General features: G+C 38.9%; 1 protein-coding gene across 2 annotated transcripts; it reads right to left on the reverse strand.

Moving 5' to 3' along the window:
* Positions 1–2080: 2080 nt before the first annotated feature.
* On the reverse strand, positions 2081–26298 carry stat6 (signal transducer and activator of transcription 6, interleukin-4 induced). Of its 2 annotated transcripts, none has more exons than XM_085344104.1 (22): positions 25987–26298; positions 16068–16213; positions 15793–15937; positions 15394–15474; positions 14198–14366; positions 12498–12598; positions 12085–12233; positions 11321–11437; positions 11039–11206; positions 10076–10163; positions 9868–9990; positions 9605–9697; positions 7944–8147; positions 7775–7869; positions 7561–7694; positions 5923–6072; positions 5766–5826; positions 5642–5686; positions 4998–5033; positions 4754–4816; positions 4152–4238; positions 2081–4050 (listed from the first exon to the last, which is right to left on the reverse strand). In XM_085344104.1, the coding sequence occupies exons 2-22, from the start codon at positions 16199–16201 to the stop codon at positions 4023–4025; spliced, it is 2271 nt and encodes a 756-aa protein (XP_085200230.1). In that variant the 5' UTR covers positions 16202–16213; positions 25987–26298; the 3' UTR covers positions 2081–4022. The 2 variants fall into 2 exon arrangements, with proteins under 2 accessions (XP_085200230.1, XP_085200229.1); XM_085344103.1 differs by having other exon boundaries at positions 5766–5829.
* Between the last annotated feature and the right edge of the window lie 1689 nt (positions 26299–27987).

Raw genomic sequence — 27987 nt, forward strand, 5'->3', positions numbered from 1 at the left:
TTTTTTCCCCCGTTTTGATCCAGTGTGATCTCGCCCTTTGTTTGTTTTGTTCCATGAACTTTGGGTAAATTACATGTAGTTATTGTACTTCACTAGTATTTATTTGGCTTATGTGCAAGTGCATGCGTGATGAGGAGTGAGAGAAAGACAGTGTGCTTGCGTGTCTGTGTGCATGTGTATGCTTGTGTGTTTGTTTTAACTGATCATTCCTTTGTTTGTGTTTTGAGTTTTCTTTTCATCTATTTTGCCAGCTTTTTTAGAGAAAGACGCTCCCTTTTTATTGCGCTCGCTAAAACCACAAAAGTCCAATACACCAATTCAATCAATTCCATGTTTAGAGTGGTCCTATTGTTTTTTAATAGCAGTTGAAGATCATCAATGCATTTGAATCCAGTCAGATTCAGGCAGTTCCAGGTTTGTGTCTCATCTAGTGAAGCACACGCACTCACATTCATATTTGTATTGAAATAAACAACAAAAACACCCAGTGAAATTATTTGAACTTTCAGAAATTCAGTGAAGTTATAATTGCAAATCCCTAAATTGTATTATTGCACCCATATATGCTAACCATTGTTTGTTTGTTTTAATGATTTCATTTCAGTGGGAAATCCGCTGGTTTACATAACCTCCACCATATCCCAGAACAGCTTCCTGAGAATTTGTTTTGGATGGTGACTTCCTGAGTTCATTTTTTTCTCCAAGCTTTAAAGCAGCGCTTACCAGATATTCATGTACAAGTGTGTAAAACTGGTTTGCTTTTACCTTCACGTGCCTGCCATGGTAAAACAAAGAGAGCAAACCTGACAGGAACAAGCATTTTCTCTTTGGACTGTGCTGTTTGACATGACTGAAGGGTCGTTCTACATCAGCTTGAGGTTAGAAATGAAAGAGTGCATGAGGTGTGACGGCTTCTTGCTGGTGTTAGCAAACACCTGGTGACTTCTCTTTTCTTAACTGTGCTGGGTGGCTCTCAAAGAGTGAGATCACTTCACTGGACAAGGCCCTCGGATATTTTGGGGGAAGAGACTGAACTCTTTAGTGTGCTTGTACAGGGCGGTGGATGTACACCTTTATTTTCATACAGTCTACACATGAGAGAATGAACTTTGAAGTTGAATTGGCCTGATGTCCCCTCTCTCTTCCATCCCTCCTTCACTCACCCTACCTCCTCCCTTTGTTCACCAGGCAGCCACTCTGTTCCTCTGTCATGAGGGAACATCTTCAGCTGCTGGGATGGAGGGAAGGGGACAAGGTACCGAGATAAGTTAGCATTTTACAAATTACACCAGAGCAGTCACTGAACCAGATATGTAAGCTGATTCTCTTTCTGCTTCCTCTACATAATCTTTGTGTGTGTGTGTGTGTGTGATTTCCCTGGCAGTGGTTGAGTAGAAATTACATTTTAATGGCCTGTTGAAACTAGAACTTGTTTTCTAATGGGGGGAAAAAGCTTTGTGATGTACAGTGTATAGTGTTCTTCTTTTTTAATTTCATGACTGTTGAAACTGGACAGACAGGAAATATAATACGCTAGCTATGCAATGTCTCCCATTTGGCTAATGGATTATGGAAGCGACGCTGGTTATGTTATACAGCAATATGGTTTAATTCAATAGACAGCCTTTGTGGTAACAGGCATACCTTCCCAATCAAAATGCCATTGCTTATTTTTATATTTAAAAGAAAATCTGAAAATTATTAAGTTTCCAACTCCTGTTTTGTCTCCTTTCTTTTAGAGTAAGTGTAATAAAAAGAAATACAGGATTTAGATATATGCTTTCAGTCAGCATAGACCAATAAAGCAATTCTTATATTTATACAGCAATCGTCATATAGTTAATAACACACTTCTCACTCCCAAACGAATCATTTCCATAAACAAATCAGATGAGATTGTGTACCTCGAAAGCTGTAAATCATCTGTCCGCAGCTGCTTGTACTGAAGAATATTTTCCACTGTGCAGTGATAACTCATGGATCTTGACTTAAGGGAGAAATGACCAATTTCTTGTAAATAAATTCAAACAAATGTTTTTGACTATTTACAGAAAAAGTGAAATTTTATTTGTCTCCACAGTGAAAGACTATAAGGATTGTAGTAGTATCCCCAGGGTGATATAAACAAAAGTCACTCCACAAGATATGAAAGGTTAAGTATACATATAACATCTGTTCTCAACATCCAACACACACTGTTATGTGATAACATGCACAGCACTGGCAGTGACGATAGGTAGTGCTAAACTTGTTGTAAAAACATCTTTTATGGGAATGACTGGTTTGGGTTAACATTCAATGCATATAAAAACAGCCATAATAAAATAAAATAAAAAAAATTAAAGCTCGGACAAGTGAGAAAACACTATAATGTGTCAGAATTACCGTTAGGTCCATGGGCGTTTGTACAACAGCACAATGTTTGTAGTTTTGCATCTGTACTCCACCCCAGGGGTTTCTAAACCTGACAATCAACATGTGATTGAAGTGCAGATTTTCAGCTTTAATTCAAAGACTTTATCAAAAGTATTGCATTAAATGATCAGGAATTACAGACTTTTATAGAATATTACATGGCAAACCCTCTGCTCTCATCTAAAATGCTGCAAAACAGTTTAAAATAGTGTTTCACATTGCAAAGGGACCCAAAGCAAACTGCTAAAGCAACCCAAGAGTTTGTAAAGGCAAAGAAAATAGGCTATACTTCAATGGCCAAGTCAACCACCTGATGTCAGCCCAGTACAGCACGATTTTCCTTCCTGTTAATTGCAGAAATTTTAGTTTATCTAGTTATTTTTAAGCCTCTAAATGTCAGTACTTTCCCAAACTGTTAATGCAATATTTTTGTTACACCCCTCCATTTGAAGCTACAAGTCTGCACTTCAATCACAACTTGAATATGTGATTTAAAAATCCCCCATGGTGGTGTACAGAGGCAAAACTACAAAGATTCTATTATTGTCCAAACGTCTATGGATTTAACTGTCTGTTTTCCTGAACTGCTTACTTAATAACATTATTGTTGTGCTTGAAAATAAAGGGAAATAAGGGGAAATCGGTTTGAAAATATATTTTTACTTTGACTCTTCTTTGGTATTTTTTTAGTATGCTTGGGCCTTAAAAAAAACTTAAAAAAACACGCACAGTGGCACAAAGTTCGTTGAAAACAATAAAACTAGAACTACTAAGTATCAGCTGACATTAAACAAGAAATTGTTTGATAGAACAGAAAACACAAAATTGAATTTTTAATTGACATACAGTAGATCTAATATAAACTTTGCCCATCACCCTTCATAACTTCTGACATTTTGCGCAGTCTGTCAGTGTTGTGACAGTCTCACAGTCACCACTGCCAGAAAAGGTGTTTATTCCTTAATGAGTATTTACCATGCGCTATATGCAGAGACTAAATGAATAATATACTGTGAGAAAAGTGAAAACACAAAGGGTTACATACAATGTATGACTAAAATAGACCAACATGCAATATACACTAATAAAACAAAATCCCCTGGTGTCTTAAAGTCCACTGGCCAGCAATGTCATGTGCCCTTGCCCTTTTTATACCCGCTGTCACACTTATAGCCACTGTTGGAAAAATGCTATAGTCTGTACAGTAATCCAAATCTTTTCCTAAATACAAGCAAAGAAACACACACACACACACAACAGAAGAGAAAAGAAAAGCAAAAAGAAAAGACATTAACAGACCTGCCACTAGGCAAGTTCTTGTTGACATGCACACAAAGGCACAGATGGCTGCAAAAAAAGCATTTTTGTTCTGGTTTGTTCTCAGTTTTACTTTGGATTTAAACTGATTTTCTCCTCTTTCTTAACATGTTGAGCCCCAGACAAATCAAGTTTGTCTCAAAATCTTCACTGGTCGTAGTCCAAACTTTAGATGTTGAGAGTCAAGGAAGAGAATCTGCTCAAATGGTGGCACGTTTGTTACATGACACAAGTCTGGCTTCAATCTCTAGCCGGCTTCTTCTTTGCACAGCCCACAGGAAGACTCTAGATTAATCGAAAAAGTTCAAATCTGGTAGCCTAGAAAAAGAGAGCGCAAGCGTAAGATGTTACTGTCTAATAATCAGTCACCATTGCAATGGATGTCTTACAGAAATTAACCCAAAAAAAAAAAAACGTACATGGGTTCCAGGCCAGGAGCTGTTGTTGCACCATCTATTATTTCATCAGAGAACTCTGATGAGTTGAACGGTGACGGGAACTGTTGCCTGAAAGAAGAAGCAATAGTTAAAAACCACAAAAATAATAAAAATAATAAAAATACGTATAGACCGCAGAAATCCACGATATAGATTCACAGATAAATGTGCGATGTAGTGAGTCCATGAAAGATGAACCGCGATGTGAAGCAGGAATACACGCACATGTATAGATGTTTATTTCCGTGGCACCGTTTAATGTAAATAAAATGTGAAAACATTTTATTTACATTACACAGACTGTCAAGTAGCATCGTAAATGTGGTACACAACAGTGTGTTTCCTGTAGATATGCTGTTTTCAAGACGCAATAAAGAATATTCAAACAAAGTTGTTCACATTTCAATATTTTTTGTGCCCAGAATCTGAATATCTGATCATTTCTGATAATTTATAGATATTTATGTTGAAACAGGGAGTGCGTGGTACGGAAGTGAAATATATAGAGTTATCACATTATCACTGGTTAATATGAACAGATTGCTCTAAATGAGATTAAAAAAATGTGTAGGCTTGATACTTACATAGAGAAGCTACTCTGTGAGGTTTCAGGCCCTTGTACTATAGGTGTTGGGGCTATAGGCTCCCTGCAAATGTATGTAAAATGAAAGGTAAGAACACAATGTGAAGCAAAAGGAAAGTCCAGATCAGTAGGAAAAAAAACAGTGGGTCAATCAGTTATTTAAAAGAAAAACACTGAAAGATTTAAATTAAGTAATTGGTGTGGATGTTGAGTATAAAAGAGAAATACATAAAAGCAACACTTACACATTGAAGCTAGAGTGAAGCGAGGGCATGGTATCCCTGGACATACAAAATAAAAGCACATAATATGAAGTGTAACCAAAGTCCAAGATAGCGAAACAAAAAAGGCAAACAGTCCAACAGCACAGCTACTGCAACATTATCTTTTCTAACTATTAACAACAAAAACAAAATGAGACATGAAATGAAACATGATCTGTCATAACTGAAGTATATTTTCTAGATTTGAAGCTTCAGTGCATTATGGCATTAAGCATAAATCAGGATGTTTAATTACACCACCTAATGTGATATTTATGCCACACCTACCTTAAATTAACAGTATTGTTCATTACCATTAATGTTAAAATATAATTATTGTTGTTATCGATGAACCTTCAAATGCACTGTTTTATAAAAAAACATATCTATCTATCTAAAACTTCAATAACTTTTAGCTTTAAACACTAAAATGTTTGTGTTTTCTTATTTTCATGACAGATGACCTCATAGATTTCATTGTAAGTATAATTGTGACTATAAATGGGTAGCATTGGCAGCAATTACACCTTTCATGTAATTGCTGCCTGTGCTAAATGACTCTTCCTTAAATAGCAGAGCTGGTGGTATGGAAATACTGTACCAAAGACTGTACAAGTGACACTCACATGTTGAAGGAAGATGGTGTACTGGAAGTTGGGCGTTGGGCATCCCTGCACACATAAAAAGATACACACACATACACATGACATGTTCCCTATATGTATTATTTTGTTATGAATAGATCCTTACATGCCGACTTTAAGTTGGAGAGACACAGGGATGTAACCCTCGTTGGTGGACGACGTAGGCTCTGCTTCAAACCACAAAAAAGAGGTTAGTTTTTTACTTTCACTTTCTTTTCCTAAACTGAGAACATATGACTGTCTTTGTACAGGACAACCATTACCTGTGTAGAATTTTCTGAAAACGTCATGTTTAGGAAATTCAGGATACAGATACGTTATGTGGTCAATGTCGCGGATGCGGTCCCCGAGGCCACGGATCTCAAGATCTCTCTTGGTGAAAGGCTGGATGTTTTGGATTTTTTGTCCCCCATCTGGAAAAAAAAGTTTGATCTGTCACGTCATGTTTATAACCGCCAATTGCAAAACGAGTCGAAATGCAGTGTAAAATGCAAATATTTTACTCAAAAGTACTGGCTGCCAACAGTGCTACCCCTCAGCCTCCTAGTAGATGCACCTTTGGTACAAATTTGAAAACTGTAGGTGATTTTCTTGAGGTCAAGGTCACTGAGATTCAAGCTTGTCAAAGATTTTTAGCAGGTGCACATAAGGAGCTTGGAAAGAAAGTGACTGACTTCTTTAAGTTTCTTGAATACGTTTCACCTCTTATCACCTCTTATGTTCTACAACCAAAAGGTGGAGAATCTCAGGTATTTCAACCCTAGTTGGGGTTATCTCTTACGAAGGTCACTGACCCACTTTTAATCCCATCACAAGGTAAAAGCGTGGGTCATTACTGACAGAGATTTTGGGTGAAACCCCTGTGAGATAATGCCTCACCCTATCATGTGACCTTTTGAGGTCACCTGAATGCAAGATGTTCTTCTTGCACTTGCACTTTGGGAGGAACACCCTTCAGTATGAAAGGGAATCAGGAAAACTAGTGGACCACCTCTTGCTTTGACATGAGAGGCAGACAGGCTCAACATAGAAGAGCAGGTGAAACCACTGTGAGAACTTGCATTATGCTATCACGTGAACTATTGAGGTCACCTGAAAGCAACATATCAGTGAAGCTTGAGACTGCATAGTAGGTGGCAGAGAGTTGGTGTCTTAAGCCACCTGCTCTGTTTGATGGTTGTTCACAGAGAACACAGATGCCCCTGTTTCACTCCTCTTTCAAACCATCTGTCTTCTCTGTCCAAAATTTGAAAACTGGCATCCTCGGAAGAGTGGCCTTTATCCTTTAGGTCAGTGTTCATTTTGACAGCAGATTTTGCTTTCGTTTTATTCATAATCTTTTGACTAAAATGTCATTTAGTTTTAGTCATAATTTAAACATCTAAATTGTTTTCAGTCTGGTTCTCGTAGACTAAATATCATGGAGTTATCCTAGACTAAATCTGATTTCTGTGTCTTATTTTCCCTGACATTAAATGTGAAATGTGGTCACATGTCTGCTATTCTCTTATAACATTTTGATACATTTTCGTGAGAAACAGGGAGCACCTGTTTCTTGGCAGCAGATCAGACGTGTGCATCTAACCTGACTCCACAAGGATTTAACGATTCAATCACTTCCAAACTTGTCCCGCCTATGTACACAACTTAATTAGTTCTGATTGGATCCCATGACTCAGGAACATTTTCATCGTGTTTTTATTCATCGACAAAAGTGTCATCATAGTTTTTGTCGTCGTGCATTAGTTTTTATTTAGTTATCGTCTTATTTTTGTTAGGAAAAAAAAAACAAGTTGTTGACGAAAACTATGATGGAAATTATTAGTCAAAGAGATTAACATTGCTTTAGGTGCTGAGATAACATTGAACTGAACATTAACCAGTGGTCTGTCAACACTTACTTTCAGTAGCAGACACATAAGCGATGGTGATGCCTCCAATTTCCGAGTCACTAAATCGAAGCAGGAATGTTCCATTGGGCCTGTCTTTGAGAATCAGGTGGAGATGCTGCTTCCCAATAAAACCAAATATCAGCCTGTTGGAGCAAAACACTGTAAGCTTTTTTATCACAGGCTATTGACATTCACTGGTGAAACAGCAGCAGAATCTTCCTACCCTTCGCTCCAGTAGGTCTTCAGGTGTTTCTTGGTCAGCTCCATTACTCCCTCAAACCACTGCCAGAAGGTAAACGGTCGACCTGGGAGAACCTCCTGTAATGTTGAAAGGCACCGTAAGATTTGTGGGTCAAAGTGACCTGTGCCAGCAAATATAAGCACATGCGAACCTTATTAAACTGGGCCCAGGAAACCATCATGTTGCTGAAATCCTCATTAAAGTCGGGCTTATCAAAGACCTTCTGTGCCAAGAAGTGTTGGTTGTACTGGTCCAGGTTGTGCTGCGTCCCAACCTCAGATGTAAATTTGCTGTTGAGAGTGTTGTACATCATCCTCCACGGCACGCGGTCCGGCACCACAAAGGGTACTCTGTCCTGATGGCAGTGACATAAAGGCTGATAAAGCGAAAACACTGATACACATATTTTTTTTTTAAATTTGTGAGGGGACGAGTAAAACCAAATTTAAAATGGAAAGAGAAAAAGGAAAATATATAAACGCACTATTATGGATGTTAAATGCAGACTTTAGAATTTTGGTGAACTGCGTTTATTCCCTCATGATAAATGTCTGCTATTTATTTATGTTCTATTTTTATGACATTTCCACTTTCCCACACACGGGCTCTAGGGACACTCAACTCTTGCCAAGTTCAGGACATTGGGTCAAGTGTGTCACTGCACTCATATTTTTTCCACATGACTGCTGCCACACCTCTTATTTAAAGTTCAAGTTCAATTTTTTTTGGGCAGCACGGTGGCACGGTGGTTAGCACTGTTGCCGCACAGCAAGAAGGTCCTGAGTTCAATTCCACCATCAGGCCGGGGTCTTTCTGTGTGGAGTTTGCATGTTCTCCCCGTGTTTGCGTGGGTTCCCTCCGGGTACTCCGGCTTCCTCCCACCGTCCAAAGACATGCAGCTTGTGGGGATAGGTTAATCGGATAATCCAAATTGCCACTAGGTGTGAATGTGCGAGTGAATGAGAGTGCGAATGGTTGTCTGTCCCTGTGTGTTGGCCCTGCGACAGACTGGCGACCTGTCCAGGGTGTACCCTGCCTCTCGCCCTATGACAGCTGGGATAGGCTCCAGCGCCCCCCGCGACCCTGAAAAGGATAAGCGGAAGCGAATGGATGGATGAAAGTTCAATTTTTATTTGCCACATGCAGTGGCAGGTTGCCCTGCAGTGGAATGAACCCCGCCCCTGACCTTACACACACAACACAGACATCACATGGGGATGCAAGTCAGAGAACGGTTGCATTACAGGAAAAAACACTGAAATATACACTACAATGGGAAAGTACAAGAGGAAAAAAAGAGACCTCTACTCATGCTGGGCTGTAGGAGGCAGCATGAGAACAGGAAACAAAAAAACTCCTCTGCACAGAAAGCACAGAAATGTCCACAGTACAACATTATAGAGCATGTGACCAGCAACAGGGTTGGGTAGGGGATGAGGAGTAATTCCAGGCAACACAGCAGCCATCCTGCCACTGCGCCGACTCTCCAGCGCGGGCCCAGACCCGCCTCGTGTTCCCAGGAGCCAACAAGCATCGAAGGCATAAAGGATATGCTGTTAGCTGCTGCTTCTGCATTTGTGCATTTTATAAGCAACAGTCACCTCCTAACAGCTGCCTCTGTGTTTCTTCCACCGCAAGGGGAAGTTGATATAATGCCTCGCCAGTCCCTGCTGAATTCCAGTTCAGGGGTCAAGTCGAGAGTATGAAGCACATATTGTATGTTGTAGCTTTCAAACACTTGTAACAGCAGAAAAGACAAGCTGCAATACTAAATGTAAAAAGGAAAAATCAAAAGAAGAACTTCACACTTACTCGCTCAGAAAATGCACAGTCCCATATGATGGTGGCCACAGCATTGTTGTCTTGACTGCCGTGAACAATAACAACCACTGGCTGAGAGATCACCTGTAATCAGACATGTTACGTTACCCGACCCCTTTAAAGTCACCATAACTACACCGTATGTGTGCTCAGCATGCATTCAACAAAACAGATCATAAGTTAGCAAAACAACTCAAGTCAACTGTGTAATGTGAACTGTTAAACAACAGTCAGAATGCCGGATAGGGTCAAACCTGTATCCTGTACGGAGTCTCACAGCCTGTGATGTTGATCTCTGAGGAGAACAGGAGGGCAAATTTCTCCTCTGTCACAGACTCTGATCCTTTTCTGTCTGCTCTCTTGATTTTCTTGATGGACTGTTAAATCAAAAACAAAGTTTGCATTTCCCAACGATGCTGAACGTCAATCAAATATGAGCTGTAAATGTAGACCCGCACATACCATGTTTCTGAAGTTGGAGCATGTGCTCTTGGTGGCTGCGTTGTGTTCTAGGACGGCCGAATTGTTGATGAGTTCACCAACATTATCACTGCAGGTAACATCATTTTATTGTCAGTTATTTCCTCATACAAATACTGGATAGTCAGTACCTTGATATTAACCACTTAAAGTTTTAACCTCTGTAGTTAATTTGATTTAATTATGTGCTAATCTACAAGATGCTAAAAAAACAAACAAGATCGTGACATACATCCTGCACAGCCTCAGATCAAATTTACACAGCAGAAATGCTTGTTGACAATATGAGGTGTTCAGTGTTAACTAATAAATCTAACCAAACAGCTGACTCTGTTGTTAATGTTACTGTAGATAAACGCTACAATTGTATAGTTAGGCTTACTCACACCTTTGCCTTTCAAGTAAATAATAAATGGTTGCAGCTGATTTCTGTTATGTATCTACATTATTGTGTTAAAATAATGTGGGAAATAATTATTTTAAGAATTTTGGTGATTTTAATTTAACTGTGAACACAACATTTAAACTTTAATAACAACACAGCAAATAACAGGAGCTTTAGAAGAGCTTTGAAAGTTAGGTGTGAATGTTTCCTGCCAATTGTGCTATAAAGAATAAGAAAACATGCCCATAGTTTCCACACTTCCGATGTGGGGAAGATTGCAACATCAAGTACATGTTAGATCTTGTCCCATGCTCTGTTTGCTCTGCACAATTTTCTGCAGGTTCTTTGTGGCCTATTTGCTCTGTGTGGCACCTTTGGGGAAGCAGACACGCAGACCTACGCCTCTTATGCATCCATGACAGAGACAGAGAGCAGAGGAGAGACCCAGCGATGGAGCTTGATCACAGTTTTTATTTCTTCCCTCACAATTTGCCACAGTGAGGATATTCTGTCAAAGTGTGAGGGGATTTCAGATTCCAGCCCAGAAACACATGACTCACCCATGTACATTTGCCAGGTTCCTGGCCTGTATTTCATTAATGATCTGCGCCTTCACCAACACAGGCTTCCCAGGAGCTACCTTCTCTCCCAGCAGATATCGCACAGTTGTGGAGAACTTTGACTGTGTCTTTATCACCTGTGGGGGCTGCTTGTCCACTATAAGAGAGCTGAAAGGGTTACAGAGTTAGACAACTGTCTTCTTCTTTTTAAAAAAGGTAATAAAGTGATTCCTTTACACTGCTGTTTGTGAGACAAGAAAGGAAACAATGGGACTGTGCTACCTTTCAATCAAAACCTGCACAAGTTGTGACAGCCCTTCCTGGAGCTCCGAGGTCAGTTCCCCAGTCAGCATCAGCTCTTGTCTCAGGTTTCCATTCATCCCAAGAAGCTGCTCAGCCCTAACAGAGAAAGTATAGAAAGAAAGCAAAAACACAAACACCCAAGCTGGTAAAAAATGCAAAATATTTGTTTAATAATTGACCAATTTATACATTTATAATTCATACAGTCATTCTCCATCAGAGATTTTTTGTCTGTGTTAAATAAGCTGAAATCTGATGGAGTCATTGGAGTGTCCAGTAAGTGGTGGTAAGAATTGGTAAGTATTCAAGAAAGTGATTACAGTTGATCCTGAGGAGGGATATAAAAAAGAACTTGACTCTAATGGTAGATTGGAGATCACCAAATTCATCCAACTGCAATCCATCCAAAAGTTCTAATAATTCATATTTGAGCAAAATGAAGACTGAAACAACAGATCAAACCAACTGCCAGGCCGACTTTGCTACATCTGGATACTGATCAATAAAGTTTTCAAATAAATCCAAAAATCACTGAAAATATGCAGACTTCAAAAATCCATCTCTTAAACGAGAGTGCGGTATGTTACTGGATTGTGTGCATAAAGGTGCCCTCTTTTTAGTGTTAAACTTGGAACATAAAAACAAGTGTGTCAAAGACACTGAATCATGGGTTTTAACCAGGACAGCATAAACCAATACCACAAAGGCTGTGAGTACAAACAGTGGAGTGGTGTGCAGCTCACCAGGTCTGCAGGGGGCTGAGGTTGTCATCAAAAGGAAATCCTATGGCTGCTTTGCGCTGCTCCCACCTCCACTCGTTCAGCCTGTTAAGAAATCGGTTCTGGCAGATGCCCAGCAGCTCCATAGACTCCTTCAGCAGCTGTGAACGTTTCTACAAAAACCAGAATCCAAACACATTGCAATTTGATTATTAACTGAAAACAAGTAATCAAGTAATAACTGTTTATCTATTAACTACCAGTATATTTAAATGAGCTGAGGAACATCAAAAAATCAAACAGGTTTAATTAAACGGGATGAAGATCTCGTCTTGTTCTTTGGTGTTAATAACCTGAAAATTTCTAAAGACATTTAGTTTAACTTCTCTCGAGGATGCCAGTAATGTTGATGATGGTAACATAAGCCCTTGGCTCACCGTGGCCATTGCTTGTATATTGTACTCCAGCTGTTGGATGTGAGTCTGAAGTTTCTTGATTTCTGCATTTGCAGAATCAAGTCCATTCTGCTGGAACGACCCTGTTAAAACAAGAAGCAACATGACATGTCGAGTCTTTCCTGCATTGTTGGGAAATGCTGCTTTGCTTTAAGTTAAATAATAAAATGGAATTCCTGTGCTGTACGTAGAAAACGGTTTTTTTTCCCTCAGAAACAAGCTTTCTGGCAAAGAAAAGATTGCACAACCTAAAGGTGAGTTTCTTTTGACAGACTGACTTTTATGTTGGAGACCTAAAAAAGGGTCACAGAGGGTTGGAGCCTATCGTAACTATCACATTGCAAAAAGTGGGGCGCACCTAATGTCTAATGTTTGAATTATGCCTAAGTGAAAAAGCCACATTGTAACCCCACTCAACACCCCACTTATTCAAGTTTGGATGTACGCGTTTGAAAAAAACGTTTGCATAATGCTTTCTTTAAAAAGTGTAATTTCAGTACAGCACATGAGTACAATCAAAGGGTTTAACTGCATATGTGTGTTCATTCATTCTGAAAAACTCTTGTTTTTTCTCTTTTGAATGTTTATTATCAGTCATTATTAAGACAAAAGTATTTTTATCCAGTTACTTGAATAATAAAATGAATAATTGATAGATTACTCTATTACCAAAGTAACTATTACTAAAATAGCATGCAGCCTGTTTCATTTGCTCCAACTTTTTCTTACTTTTTTCTTTGTCCTTTACTTCGTACTCTAGACTGTTCAGCTGTTTTAATAGCTTTCTTATCAGAAATATAGAACAGATCATTTCCTTAGGGATTAGTATTCTGATTCTGATTAATCAGTAGCTGCAGCCCTACAAACAAAACAACCTTGTGGTTCCAACAGCTTCACTGCTTGAACAATTAAATGCATAATAAAAAATGATATCTAATCATACTTCTTTGAGAACATCATGCAAGTACTGTTTATGATGAGGGTCAAATGACCAACATTAAACAAAAAGCACCACCTAGAAATCCTTTGGTAGTGGGCAGCACCTCCTCTATTGATCATTCAGTTTTATTGGGTCTTCAAAAAGTGAGTGAGTGCTTCACATTTGATCTTACTACATTAAGTCTTGTATATAATTAGACAAAGCTTGACCTCAAAAACGGTTTGACACATCAAATCAGATAAAGATAAAAATAAATATCACTAGCAACATCCCCAGACAATGGGGTTAAGGTATCTAAAAAAAACAAAAAAAACACCAACATCCACGTAACTGTGCCATCTCTACTTATTCTGCTTTGAAAAATGATAACATCTGCCACTTCCTACTGAGCAGACCAGCTAGCGCTCCATTTGCAGCACCTGGATTTTTTTAATTCATGTCGCCGCCAGAGAATGATCTTCTAAATAAAGTTTTTATGAAAACTCTTTCTTTTTCAAGCATTTAAAAACAAATCCTCCAAAAAAATTAACAAGTGGAATTAAAATAGCTGAACAGACTCAGAAGAAAAGGAAGCAGACAATAAAAAGAGATTATGATTTAACCTTGAAAAACAGGAACTCTGTTGATGTAAGCTGTATTTTTGCCGTTGAAGTCTTTTGGCAGTTATTACTGCGCTCTGACTGCTTACGGTATCTAAGGCATGTAATCATTCATGTACTGCTAAAGGAAAACATGCGTTTACCCTGTGAGTGTGCACTCTCAAAGTTTTGCCTCTCCCAGTTAAGCTCCTCTTGTATCTGGTGCATCTTTTTTCGGATCTCCTGGACTTCGAGCACCTTCAGGACCAGTTGGTCCACGTCCTGCTTGGACATATCGTTCGTCGGGTACGCTGGGTACTGTGCAGGGGAGGTCTATAAACAGAAAAAACATTAAATGGACTTGCAAAGCACCACAGCTTGACCTTTTTTGCTTTTGTGGGTTTTTTTACACAATAGTTTACACAATTAAACATAAACTGTATCTGGTAAACACATCAGCTTCACCTGGTTCCCCCTGAGATATAACCTCGTGGCTTGTGACTGCCAGCTATCACCAGTGTATTTTTATAAGGGTAGAAGTAAACTTGAAACAATGATGTCTTGTGGGGATTTCTAAGAAGAGCTAAGCTGTTTTATGTTGCAATATGACATATTTGGAAATGCAAGTTAGATTTGATCAAAAACACAAGTATCAGGTCAGCATGAATTATGACTCATGACTCATTTTCTTTTATATAAAGAAAATAATGTTGTTTTTTAAATAACTACACAAATTTTATTGCCACTCATTGCATAAAACCAACGCCTCTTCTGGTAGATAATTCCTCTACCTAACAGATATGAAGTTCATTAAGGAAGATCTGTAATCAGACACCTATCTGCTTTCGTGGGTGTTAGGCTGTTTTTCTGTTCTTAAAACCGCTCGCTCTCACTACCACTTTCCCACACTGTCAATCTCAATAATGAAATAGTTACTCTAGTTCAATCAGAGCCAATCAGCCTCCACTTAAATCTGTGCTCTCTGCTTCCTCCCCCCATTTCCACCTCACCAACTTGCCACACCTGCAATAACACTGTTCCTATTGACAGACTCAAAGATGCTTTAATATCAAGGATTTGAACTGTTGCTACTACTGGGGATTTACGTTTCAGCAGGAAATCTATGCAGTGGGTACGTTGTAATCAAAAACCCCTATGAAACCCTAAAATGTAACCACCCTGGAAATATAACAACACGTCTGAATAATAAGGAATAATAATCACAGTATCAACATAAGGACGAAAACGAGAGATCGCCAAAATAGGCAGAATTGAGGTGAGGACGTGGAAAAACTTGAGGGATAAATACGTTTGCCTTTGGAAAAAAACTTTAGTTAGACTTAACATAAAAGGGACTTACTCCATTTATCAGAGCCCTCTCCTGCCTGAGGAGGTCTCTGACCATCAGTGCAAACTTCAGTGGCTGCTGGTGAAACAGTTCCTGTAAAATAAGCAAATAATACCACTAATTATAAGTATGCAATGCAATAATGAATGCAAATGATATCAAAGACAATGCATTCCTAACATGTATGTTGTAGCAGCTTTAAGGAAGTTTCTAAAGTTGTCATAAAGTCTACCAAGGTTTTTGCATTCTTCAGAAGTTTGAAGTCCAAGCAACAAATGCTGCAGAAGGTTGAAAAATCTAAACAGGAATTTCTGCAAAGGTGAAATTTTATGGGTGATGGTAAAGCCCATAAACTCAAATAAAATGTCACTTTCTTTTTTTAAAAACTGATAGTTTCTTTGGCTTTATTACCATGTGCCTGCTCATCTGCATCAGCTTCATCTTCTCGACAACATTGGCATTCTGCTGAGCAACGGATTGCATCATGCTGATACCCTGGTCCAACAGAATTTGAGCTTGACTCTCTTGCTCTACCTTTTCCTGTGAAAAGTCCTCCCTGTGAGAACACACACACACACAGTCCCTTATGAATAAACACATGCAATATTTATTAAGAATAAACATGCATAATGTGTATATATAAACTATACAAGCATGTACATGTACAGTATGTGTGTGCATCATACCATCGTTGGTTCTCTATCCATTCAGATATGTAATGCCTGACTTCAATCGGGAAGGTGTTTGGTGGATAGAGGCTGCTGACTGTCTCATAAGGCAGATGCTGCAATATCTGGGTCATGTGGATCCACTGGGCCATGATCACGCAGGGCTAGGGAGTAAAAAGAAATTACATGTTTCTAACCTTTCCCATGACTGTTTTTTTTTAAACACAGTGGAACTAAACAGCGCATCTTTCTGATTTAACAGCATATCAACATTGAGGTGCTCCTTCATTCACCAGGAGACGCTACAGTCTGTAGTGTTTGATTTGATTTTTTACTCTAGATGTCCATCCTGACACAACCAAGGGAGCTGTGCCTCCTCTGGGATCAGACTAGAGAGCTTTTCCTTGTTAGGCTAATGTGTTAACCACTGCTTTATGGGTCCAGAGGGAGAAAGAGAATACAGATCAAAATTATCTGAATGTTTGTCAAAGAGACAAGAGCTGGAATTTTTAGGTCAGCGTCACTCTTTATGGAGAAAAGGTTAGGTTTTTTTAATTTATCACCCAATATGATTTTCATCTCTATACATACATACACATGCAGTATGTAACACTGTTCGTGTTTTTATAAACAAGCCAGCCATTGCTGTGATACCCCTTTAGCCCTAACAACCATCTGTTCAGCCAACTCTGCAACATGTGCTGAAAGCAGGCCTGAGCACATTTAAACAATGAGAAAAAAAACTCTGAGCTGCTCTGTTGACACCATATTTTATTTCCTACCTATCACTAGTCGCCCTTCGCTGCATACCAGACAGCACATAAGCAAAACAACAGTAACTGTGAATCTCTGTGATAGGCCAGTATTGGTTGGTCATACTAAGGATCCACTGAATAGCATAACAAAGCAACAAATTGATTATTTTTAATTAATTTGTAATATCTGCAACAGATATCAGAGCTCAACTGCGCCAGTAGCAAACATGCACATACGCTGTTCATAAACAGTTTGCACAGCTGCGGAGATACAAATGTTTTTAAATGATCCTGCTGGGATCAACCAACTACAGTCTAACCGCACGCTTGTTTTTCTAAAGCTAACATGAAAGTCAGACAGTTGACCATAAGTTAAACTTTCCGACTGGCATGTTGATGAGCCGTTTGATTTTCACTGTAATACAAAGCCTTGCATATCTTTTGACAGTAATACTGTAATTATGTAAGTTGAAAAGGATTTCCTGATTCATTATTAATGTAAGTTGGTGGAAACATGAGTCACCTGTTGTAGGACCTCTCCAACAGAAATGATACGCTTTTTAAGGCGGTGTGACACAAGCAAGAAAACTGCCATTCCCGAGTCACGATTTCTGTTTTGTAACATTGAGCAACTTTTTTTTAAACTTTTGTATCTTAACTGACAAAACAAAGCATTGCGTAACAGCGTTTCCACCGAGCGAGCCAGAATTCCTCAAATCCAGCAACTATCACTCCACAGCTGCAGAGATTAGTGAGTGTGCACGTGTGTATTGAATTGCGTTTGCAGTGTTACATATTCACATGTATGTTTTTGCATTTTGAATAGCAAACTTTTGACAAAGTGCACTGCTTCAAGAGCCTCTTTAATATAAAAAAAACCCATCAATTTTTATTATGTTGTAGTCTCACATTTATCTTTTACTGAAAATGTAAAAAATGCATCATCTCAGTGTCATGGTCCTGGGCCATGTGGGCCCAGTATTCTTAGTTCCTTGTATTTTTGTATTTCGTTCCTTATTTAGGCCATGTTTTCTGAGTTGCCCTGTTGTGTTGTTCCCTAAGTGTTTTCCCTTCATGGCTTTTACCCCCTGTGTGCCCCTCTGTGTATCTGTGAGCCCTCGTCTCTCCTTATGTTTTATTCCATGTTTCCCCAGCCCGTTATGTCTGTTTTCCCCGTGCTCTCTCTCCTCCTGTCTGAACCTCTGTGCCTGTACATGTCATGTTCAGTTCACCCCGCCCTGTCTCGTTATGATTATCAGTATCACCTGTGTTCCCCGTGTGTGCCCACTTTCCTCGTTTACCCTCTGTGTATTTCTGTCTGAGTCTCCCTCTGTTCGGCGTCGCGTTCTCCCTCATGCCGTGTGTGGTTCTCCCCGTGTCTTCCGGTATATGTTACTTTAGCTTTTCCCAGTTTAGTGTAGTTTTGCATTGCTTTTGTATCATCGTTATTGTTTATCACCTGTCAGCAATAAAGCTGCATTTTGAGTTTATCCCCCGTGTCTGTGAGTTTGCAATTTGGGTCCTCATCCTGCCTGCCACACGGCCGAATCATGACACTCAGTGTTGTGGCACTTTTCACCATGCTATCAAAAGCTTTGTCAAATATAAACAGCTTTTCAGATCGTTATCTTTAAAAATGCCAGCATGTTAAAAACAGTAACTGGCACAATCACAAAGGCAAATGTAGAAGTCTGTCTGTGTGCAGACATTTTGTAAACACAAAAACACAGCAATGTAGCAAAACACAGTAATAAAACCCAGTTTAAACATGGTTGTAATCTAAAAGCTTATCCGTAAAACTAACAGAATTGACTTGTTACCTGTTCCAGGAATCTAATTCTTCCAAGTCCCGGCATTCTTGTGGACGTTACGTTAATATGCAACACCCACGTAAACATTGCCGTAAATCTGACAAACCCCATAAAACCCACTCCTTCCCTATAAGGACAACACACACCACTAAGGATGAGTCATAAACAGCCAAAGGAACACAACAAGAGATTCAAAGCTGTTGATCTGATACAGACCAAATAAGATCCAGCAGTAAAAGTCTATTCCACAAAAGTGCCACTCCTCAGGTCACAGAATCCCAACATACTTAGGTGCCATGCATCATTACACAACAATGCAGCCAGTTTTAATGTTCAGAAGAAACTTATCATGTTAAGAGTTTTAGTAGAGAGCAGCTCACTCTAACCCGACACGATCATTTAGTGACCAGTCTTTATATGCTTATGAAGACTGCAACTACAGATATGATGTTTGATTTCCCCACTTCACTCATGGTCGGAAAATGTATGGTAAATGTAATGTTGGATCCTGTTAATGCTGACACCAAGAAACCATCTATGAAGAGACGTTTATAACAGTAAAGGACTTTATAACTTTGACATAGTCCTACATGAATATGATTGAATATTACTAGTCAGATGATAGCAAATCGGTTGATGAATAAATGCACAAAGAAGCCGACACAATGTACATGTTTAATTTGAATTTTTACTATAAAATAGAAACAGCATAACAGAAATAACTTCAATGTACATGTGATTTCGTGTTCCTAGTCCCTCTGGTTGTGCTGTAACATTAGATTTGGGCAACACAGAACCCAAAACAGCTCAGAGGGAAAAACCCTACAGGCTGTAATACAGGGCTTTCTGCTCTTGTTTCTTGTGTTTTGACTGAACTGGTTCTAGAGCTATAATTATGTAGGTGTATGCAGGAGTATGAAAAAGACAATGGAATTATTTGAGTCTTTTCCTCTTGCGTTGGCCCTGTGTTTATATACTGGGTTAGGGCTTTTGTAACGTGGCTCTTTGTTGTAGCCAAAAGGCTGATTTGTTCGACAGTTTTCACTGTCAAGCAGCAGTTTATAACAAAGTTCTTATTCTCTCAGTTATCTAGAACCTTGCCGTGCTATACTTGCTATACTGGTTGGGTTAAAGATTAGACCCTAATAATGACTTTGTTTGAGTTTAAGTGTATAATCCATCACTATCTTAGCCTTTTCCTCTTTAAGCTGCTTAACAAACATAACTGAATTACTGCCAAGTCAGAGGGTTGCAAAATACAACACCGATGTTTAAGAAACAACTGTCGCAGTCAATCAAAGAATAGCATCATAGCATATTTGTCAGATTACCAATTCAGGCTTTTAGTGGTCTCTGCAAGTTCCTGCCCCTTATGTCACTAGTTTGTAGATAGACGTGGAAACTCGTGCCTGCCTGCCAATTCCTTGCTTTCTGTGCCTACATTTTCTGTCATTTATTTAACATTTTTCCATTAAAGAACACTAATCGGTTTGTTTTTTTCAAGACTGTGCATGTTTGTATTGTGTGATTACACAATATTATTATACTAGCGTTATCTCAACATCAGGAGCCTGCTGCACGTACATCCCTCTGATGTGCTGAACAGCTTTCCAGCATTTATCCCCTGAGAGTAACTCAGAATGATTAAGTTTCTCCTGTCACTATTTGGCCTCACAAGTTGACGTAGATGACAAAACTGCAACAGGTCCGGCTGAAATCGTTTGCCAGGCCAAATATTTACTTCCTATTTCTATGATAATGTCTAATATAGGCTAGATGTGAGTGGACGTGTCATATCATGGGAGTTTCCCCAGTTGGGAGGCGGGGGGATCTACAGTGTGGAACAAAGTTAAAGAAAGAGATCCCTTAAAATTGTCTTCTAACATGTAAACTTGCTCATATTATTCAATTCTACACAGATTATTTTATGGGAGTTTGCTTTTTCAAGCAAATCTTTATCACGTGGCTACAGTATTATTGTCTTTTCTGGTTGCATTTTCATAAAGTTACCCAAAATGTGCAGCATAGAGAAATCCCCCTTAAACGGGAGCACTGCATGATCAGCAAATGAAAACAGTAGTATTTATCTGACTGGCACGTTTGCTGTGAAATGTAACAATTTAAACGAGAATCCATCAGGACATGTTTTGTACTTTATCACTTTGTATTACTTTTCCATATTCATTATTATTATCAGTTAATGCATTATTCAAAAACCTTGGCCAGTGAAGGCTTGCAGTGTTTCAGAGACTACGCTGTCTGCAGACTGCCCTGGTGAATTCAGTCAAAATACGAAGGATGACAGACGCACTGCTACACAGACACTGAGAGAAAAAGCATTTCTGCAGAAGCTCATTCGCATCTTGTTGCTGTTGTGTTGATGGCCAAATGTGTCACCAGGTCAAGGTACGCTGTCATAAACAAACAGTGCCATAAAAAAAACCTTTTATTTTCACAGCTCAACGCTTTAAATTGTGTAATAAAAACAAATATTCAGCTTTTCACCAGGGATACAATATATCTATTTTTTCTGAATAAACATTACTGGGTGAAATAGGGAAAAACCCAGACCTACCTGAAGACCTTCTGTTCATATCATTATATATGATAAAATCTGTTACGGGGTAGTCAAACCATAACTGGTCATTTTCCACTGGCATTCTCAGAAACCAATGTGGGGAAATTTGCTTTTCTTATGCGACTGTTTTGAACTCTAATCGAATTATATGACTAGAGAAAATCCTATAATTTGGCTCATGGGAAGAAGAATGACTCCTTTAAGCCTTTTCGTTAACTTCACTTTCTAAATACACACCCTTCCTAACACAATCTCCTACCACTGACAGTAAATAAAGATTACTTCTAATTATTTCATCATTTCAATTCTAAATCATCCATTCAATTATTCTGTAAAATGGTAGAAAAAAACAAAACATCCCATAGAAGGTTAAAAATCTTTGGAAAATTTGTTTTGGTGATGAATTCAATTTAAGTCTGAAACAGCAGAGCGACTCATCAGTGATCCAAAGTACCTCCATATTTCAAAAACGTGTTGCTACTTTTTGTCTTAAACAATAGCAAATATAATATAATATAATATAATATAATATAATATAATATAATACTGCAGAAAACACACTCAACCTTTACTTTTGGTGACTCATACATATCAAAAAAATTCTGACTAATAGTATGAGTAACTGATGAATAAAATCAATTGATTACTTGATGAGTTCAAATCAACATTCAATTCTTGAAAAGCAAAAGTGAAATTGCTGCTGAGTGATATTTTTTATTACAGTTTCCAGAAGATTCCTACGGATCTACAGTTATAACTATAACCATTCAGAAACAAATCCTATAAAACATCAAGATCGAGTCTAAATTTTGTTTGGCCAATGTTGAGAGCATTGCCAGAACTCGAGCTGCTCTGCAAGTCAAACTAGATGATTTCCTAACATTGTGCTTTATAACTGGTCATGCCATAGTAGAGTCATACACAAATGGATCCACGCATATCTAAAAGAGACAGAGAATCCCCTTGAAGCCTCGACATGTTCGCCATTTAATCTCTTAAGTGAACTAGTGAGTAAATATACAAAAAAACATAACAAGTAATGATTGATACTTATTTAAAAACATGGCGGGATATGAACAAATACACTGAAAGTAATCCTATACTGAGTTACCTAACACCTTTTATAAATTATCAGCACTTTACACCTGGAATGACAAGTGCAGTATTTCAGAGATAGTTTGGCGCAGGAATACGTGTGGTTGGTGATTTGTTTAATGGGAATGATTGTATTTCTTTTGAGCAGGTCCAAAAGAAATATGGAATACATCAAATGGATTTTTTTGCATTTTTATAGGCCCGTCACTTAATTACTTCAAGTTTTGATACTTTACACAATACAATGCAACTAGGACCCATGGAAAAGTTCTTTTTACATTTAAATGCAGATAAAAGTACTATAAGACAGTTTTATAATACAGTGTGACAGTGGCAGAGAAAAGGACACTAAAAAAACTGCTGGACATTATGAACAATGCTGGGCATCCTCTGCACACGGCCATTAACAACCAGAAGAGTCTGTTCAGTGACAGGTTGCTCCTCCCCAAGACAAGAACTAACAGACTTAAAAACTCCTTTGTCCCACACGCCATCAAACTGTTTAACTCCTCTCTGGAGGGGAGAGGGAGGGGAAACAGGAGGACAAAGGAGGGGGGAACAACTAAGCTGTAGTGCCTCTTCACCTCACTGTACAATACCTTGTGCAATACTTTTGTAAATAGTCAACAGTGCAATAGACCTCAATACTTGAAATGTGCAATTCACTTGTATTTTTATTTTTATTCCTATTTATTCTATTTATCCCCTTCGTATATTTTATTTATATTTGTCTCTGTATTTATATGTGTGTGTGTGTGTGTGTGTGTGTGTGTGTGTGTGTGTGTGTGTGTGTGTGTGTGTGTGTGTGTGTGTGTGTGTGTAATATTCTGTAACTGTAACTTCTGTCGGTGCTGTGCTTTTGGAAACCGAATTTCCCAGAGGAACCCACCCGAGGGATTAATAAAGTTCTATCTTATCTTATCTTATCTAATATTGGAAAACTTATCAGGAGTTGGGAGGGAGACCTCCAGTGTCATTGTGATGATCATGCCTGGAGCGAGTGCATACAGTCTGTGCATTCTTTATTCCTTAATAATAGATTTAAAGAAACACAATATAAAATTTTACATAGATAGTATAGAACGCCTACTTTTCTGAATAAAATTGATCCGAGTAGGTCAGCACAATGTACTAAATGTAAATCTGCGGCGGGGACCTACTTGCACTGTCTTTGGACTTGCTCAAAAATTTCAAAATTCTGGCTCTGTGTAACAAAAGAATTAAAGGGTATACTTAAAAGCAGAAAACAAAAAGATCCAGCTCAGTATTTATTGGGGCTGCCAACTCTGAACAAATTTCCAGATAAAAACAAATATAAACTACTATGTAAATTATTGTTCTTGGCAAGAAAATGTATTGTTTTCAATCGGATCAACTGATCAACTAATTGAAAAACCACCAACAATAACTCAGTGGTATAAAGAAATCTTTAGAGTCCTACAAATGGAAAGACTGAGTGCAAAACTAAGCGGTAATGACAATATCTTTTTGGATATATGGCGCCCTTTAATGATGGATTGGATTTATATAGCGCTTTTCAAGGCACCCAAAGCGCTTTACAATTCCACTATTCATTCACTCTCACACACTGGTGGAGGGAAGCTACAGTTGTAGCCACAGCTGCCCTGGGGCAGACTGACAGAAGCGAGGCTGCCATATGGCCTCTAACCAACACCAGTAGGTGAAGTGTCTTGCCCAAGGACACAACGACCAGGACAGAGAGCACAGGGATCGAACCAGTGACCGTCTGGTTACAGATGCGCTTCCCAACCCCCTGAGCCACGGTCGCCTTACCTGACGATCTGAGTGAAATTATACAAACCCAACCTGCCATCGGCAGCCCCACTCCGATGGCAGGTTGGGTTTGTCAGGGTTTGTGACACAAAAACAAAACAAAAACAAACAAACAAAAACCCAAAACAAAACAACAACAACACAAAAAGCAAACCCAACCTGCCATCGGAGTGGAGCTGCCGATGGCAGGTTGGGTTTGTCAGGACAAATGTGTAAATGGGTGGTAGACCCAATTATTTACTATCTACCATACGGTATTAGTTTTATATGTCTCAGACTGCTTTTTGTGTTGTTGTTTTTTTGTTTTGGGTTTTTTGTTTGTTTGTTTTTGTTTTTGTTGTTTTTGTGTATCAAAAAAAATCAAATAAAGAGATATTTAAAAAAAACAAAAAACTAGATGATGGCAAATTACTTTCAAGATTTGTTTCTACATTACGTTCTGAAAAAGAAAAGTTCCAGTATACATACCAGTCTGGCAGACCAATATCAGCTGGCCAATACATCAGTTAGACTCTACTAAGGAGAATCAAAACTAGTTTTAAATGCTGAATGTGGCATTTCTTGTTTCTCAGCCTGACAGCTAACTTCACAACGAACTCAACCAGGACATCACAACGAAAGCATTTGCTTCCCCTACTGACCAAGCAAACCGTATCTTTTGAAGCTAAACGCCAAATCATCCTTTTTCTGATAAGTAAGGCTAAAGTTTCCTGTGCTTTAAGTGAGATCACCAAAAATTACTTCCCCAGCAACTGAAAAAATTGTGCACAAAGCTGAAGTATAACATGTAGAGTGAGCAAGGCCCTCGCTTTTGACACAAATAAGGAGAGATTTCTCCTCCAAGGCCAACACAGATTATGTTGTGTACAGCTCAGACAGACGCAAACATAAAAGCCAAGAAAATGCAGAAGAATGTAGGGAACAACCACTTTTCCATGTGCAAAAGCAGCTCCCTCTTTGCAGCTTATGCTTGGACTCTTTTGTGTGAGTGCAATAAAATAAAGGTTGTAGAGTCACACACAACAGTCACACAAATCAAACTATTTGATTTGAAAGAGAAACCAAGAGACTTCCGCTTGTTTCTTTCGTGTACTGTGGGAAGTAGTGGGGAGGACTCTCATGTTTCTAGGACTGCTAACTGATGGCGAGTTTATAGTGTGAATCATTTTCATGATTGTGCCCATCTGCCTGCCAGGAGCGCTGCCTTATCTCTGAACATTTGCAGGACATATCCTTGTCTTCACACAGCACCCATCAGCTACAAGGTGTGTGTTGTTTTCACAGCGGTGCCAGGCTGAACACTGGATCCCTGCCAGAGTAACTATCTTTAGTTATTCTAAAGTTATTTTAAAGACTTAGAGTGCACACTTGCACGCAATGGAAATGCTGTTTTACTAGAACTATAATATTTGTGAGATGTCATAAGATTACTGCACTAGATGATATGAACTTGATGCCTATAATTATTTCTGGTTCCATCCAGTATAAGTGTTGGTGCCACAAAAACGGCACACATTTTGGAGTAATGAGGGTACAGGATGAAACAGTTGGACAGCAAGGCATGAAGGGAGGGACTAAGGTGGCAACATTCATGCTGCCTTGATAATTACATAACTCCCTTCCACGTTTCGTAAAAGACAAGTATTTACCAAATACTTATTTATAAGATAAAAATATATTTTAAAAAATCAAAATCACTATTTTGGTGTTCAAAGAAATAAAACGTGACAAAACTGCGACGTAAGGCTGTGTTTAAGGCCAACGGACGTCCATCCTGCCTGTTGTTACACAAGCAAAACATGACAAACACTCACATCCATTACGCGCGATTCTAGGAACTGACACGGTTTCGTGGTGAGCGGAGATAACACCAGCAGAATGAAACAAGGCACATTGACGCTTACCTTCGGCTAAGTAGAGAACTCAAAACATTGAAAAAAACAATAGCTGCAGCTCGTCGCCTCTTCCCCCTCTGCTGGGCTTACGAGTCCACCGAACAGTCCTACAGAACGTGCCCTTCTTCCATCACTCAGTGTCTCGATGTAATGCTGAAGCTGAATTCGGAAAGCTGAGCAATACGCGTCGATAAAACAGAAGAAAACGGAACTTTCGGTGCCAGCCGTTCGCAGCAACTTTTAACAACGTAGAAACTAGGTTAGACTCACTTCCCTGTTACGCACGAACAGAGGAGCGCGCTTTATTTCCTGCCTTCAAGTTCGCACATGACCTGTGTGTACTGTGTGTTTGCAGTTGGACAGCTACCAGGGCTGCTGTATGATTCACAGCGAAGTGTTCCCAAACAGGAAAACTGCTCTTTTTTTCTCTTCTGTTTTTTTTAGTCTGGGACTCATGTCTGTCTCGTCATTGCCGTGGAATTTAGGCTACGTGAATTTTGCACTGTGTCTGTGGAAGACCGCGATAGGGGGGTATACTGCTGCCTCGGTATTTATCATTGCGCTGAAACAGAAACTGTAAGTGAGTGCAGTGGGCATGGTGAACTTCCAGAGAACGAGTCGTAGGCGGAGTAATGTTGAGTCATTTTGCAACATAATGCAGTCTGACTTCCAGTAAGGAGACACATGATACCATATCTGCAAATGGCAGTGCCTTCAAGAGGGATAACTTCCCAACGGTAAAGCAGAGGGAAACTTATCAGACTCGCACTATTCGTCAACATGAAGGATTGAACTTTCTTTGAGCTCCGTGTTCGTGGTAAACAGTGGCGTGTCTAGAAAATTTTTGTTGGGGGGGCCAGGTAGGGGCACCGATTTGGAGAAGGGTGGCAGATTTAATTGGCAGATAATGTTTAAAAAAAAAAATTCTACCAACCCTTAACCATAATTCAATAATCCTAATAACCAAATGCACTTTTAACTCTTATTAGAATGAGATTTTAACCACTACGGTGCAAAGTTTTTAGATACTGCGTTGATAAAGTACAAGAGATACAATCAGTGCTTTGTCAGTGCTTACTCAGCATTCAAGGACATCAATATTTGCATAGTATTTTTACTGACATATAGTGCACATATGTTTTGGGCAAAAACATTTTTGAAAATTAAAATACGAACATTTGTAACAAACAATTGACAAATTAGCCAATGCCAATGCAAAACTTTATCTGCCTGTTAAAAAAAGAAGATAATCTTCTCACAAACTGGTGTTTGATTTTGAAACAGGAAAAAAGTGGGGAAACAACTGAAAAGACTAACATTTGAATAAAACCTGAAAGCAAGTAAATACTTTCTATGCTGCCTTATCGTAAACTTTGGTAATATTGATAAAGAACAACACTGGCTGATGATAAAATACAGTCAGCTGGCATGGTGACACTGCCAGTATTAACCTGCAGGGCTGGACTGGGACAAAAAAATTGGGCATTTTGACTACAGACCGGCCCACCAGGTAGTAAAGCCATAAAGACTTTGAATGAAAACAAATGCTGTTGTGACAGTGATGTACAGTCTTTTTGGTATATGTATGATTTCTATACATTTTACGTCAGATAAAAACTTTGGTTGTAAGATTTAGATAATTATTTAATAAAAACTAGATATTTTAAATGAAAATAAGAAAGAAAAGTATTTCTTTGTGCCCACCTTTCCCTGTTAATGCCCTACCTGGCCCCCTGGCAAAACTTTGCTAGACCCGCCCCTGCACAGTTACCAGCTGTCAGCTACATAAAAAAGGATCCTGGTGTTATTTATCTCTCAGAAACAGTTGATAACTTCAACTCATTCATGTCACCTAAAAGGTAAACCTGTTTCTCCATCACCTGTTCAGCTCTGATGATTCAGTAAGGACATCTCCTGGTTTCATCTTCATGTTTCCCTCTCACCACATATCCAAACAGACATCATGACCAGCAGCTTTACAGCTGTGGCTCCAGCAAACATCAGCTGATA

This window comes from Diplotaxodon limnothrissa, linkage group LG20 (assembly GCF_057381915.1).
Source record: "Diplotaxodon limnothrissa isolate DT_005_m linkage group LG20, D_limnothrissa_male_GT1.1, whole genome shotgun sequence".
In the NCBI taxonomy this organism is placed as follows: Eukaryota; Metazoa; Chordata; class Actinopteri; order Cichliformes; family Cichlidae; genus Diplotaxodon; species Diplotaxodon limnothrissa.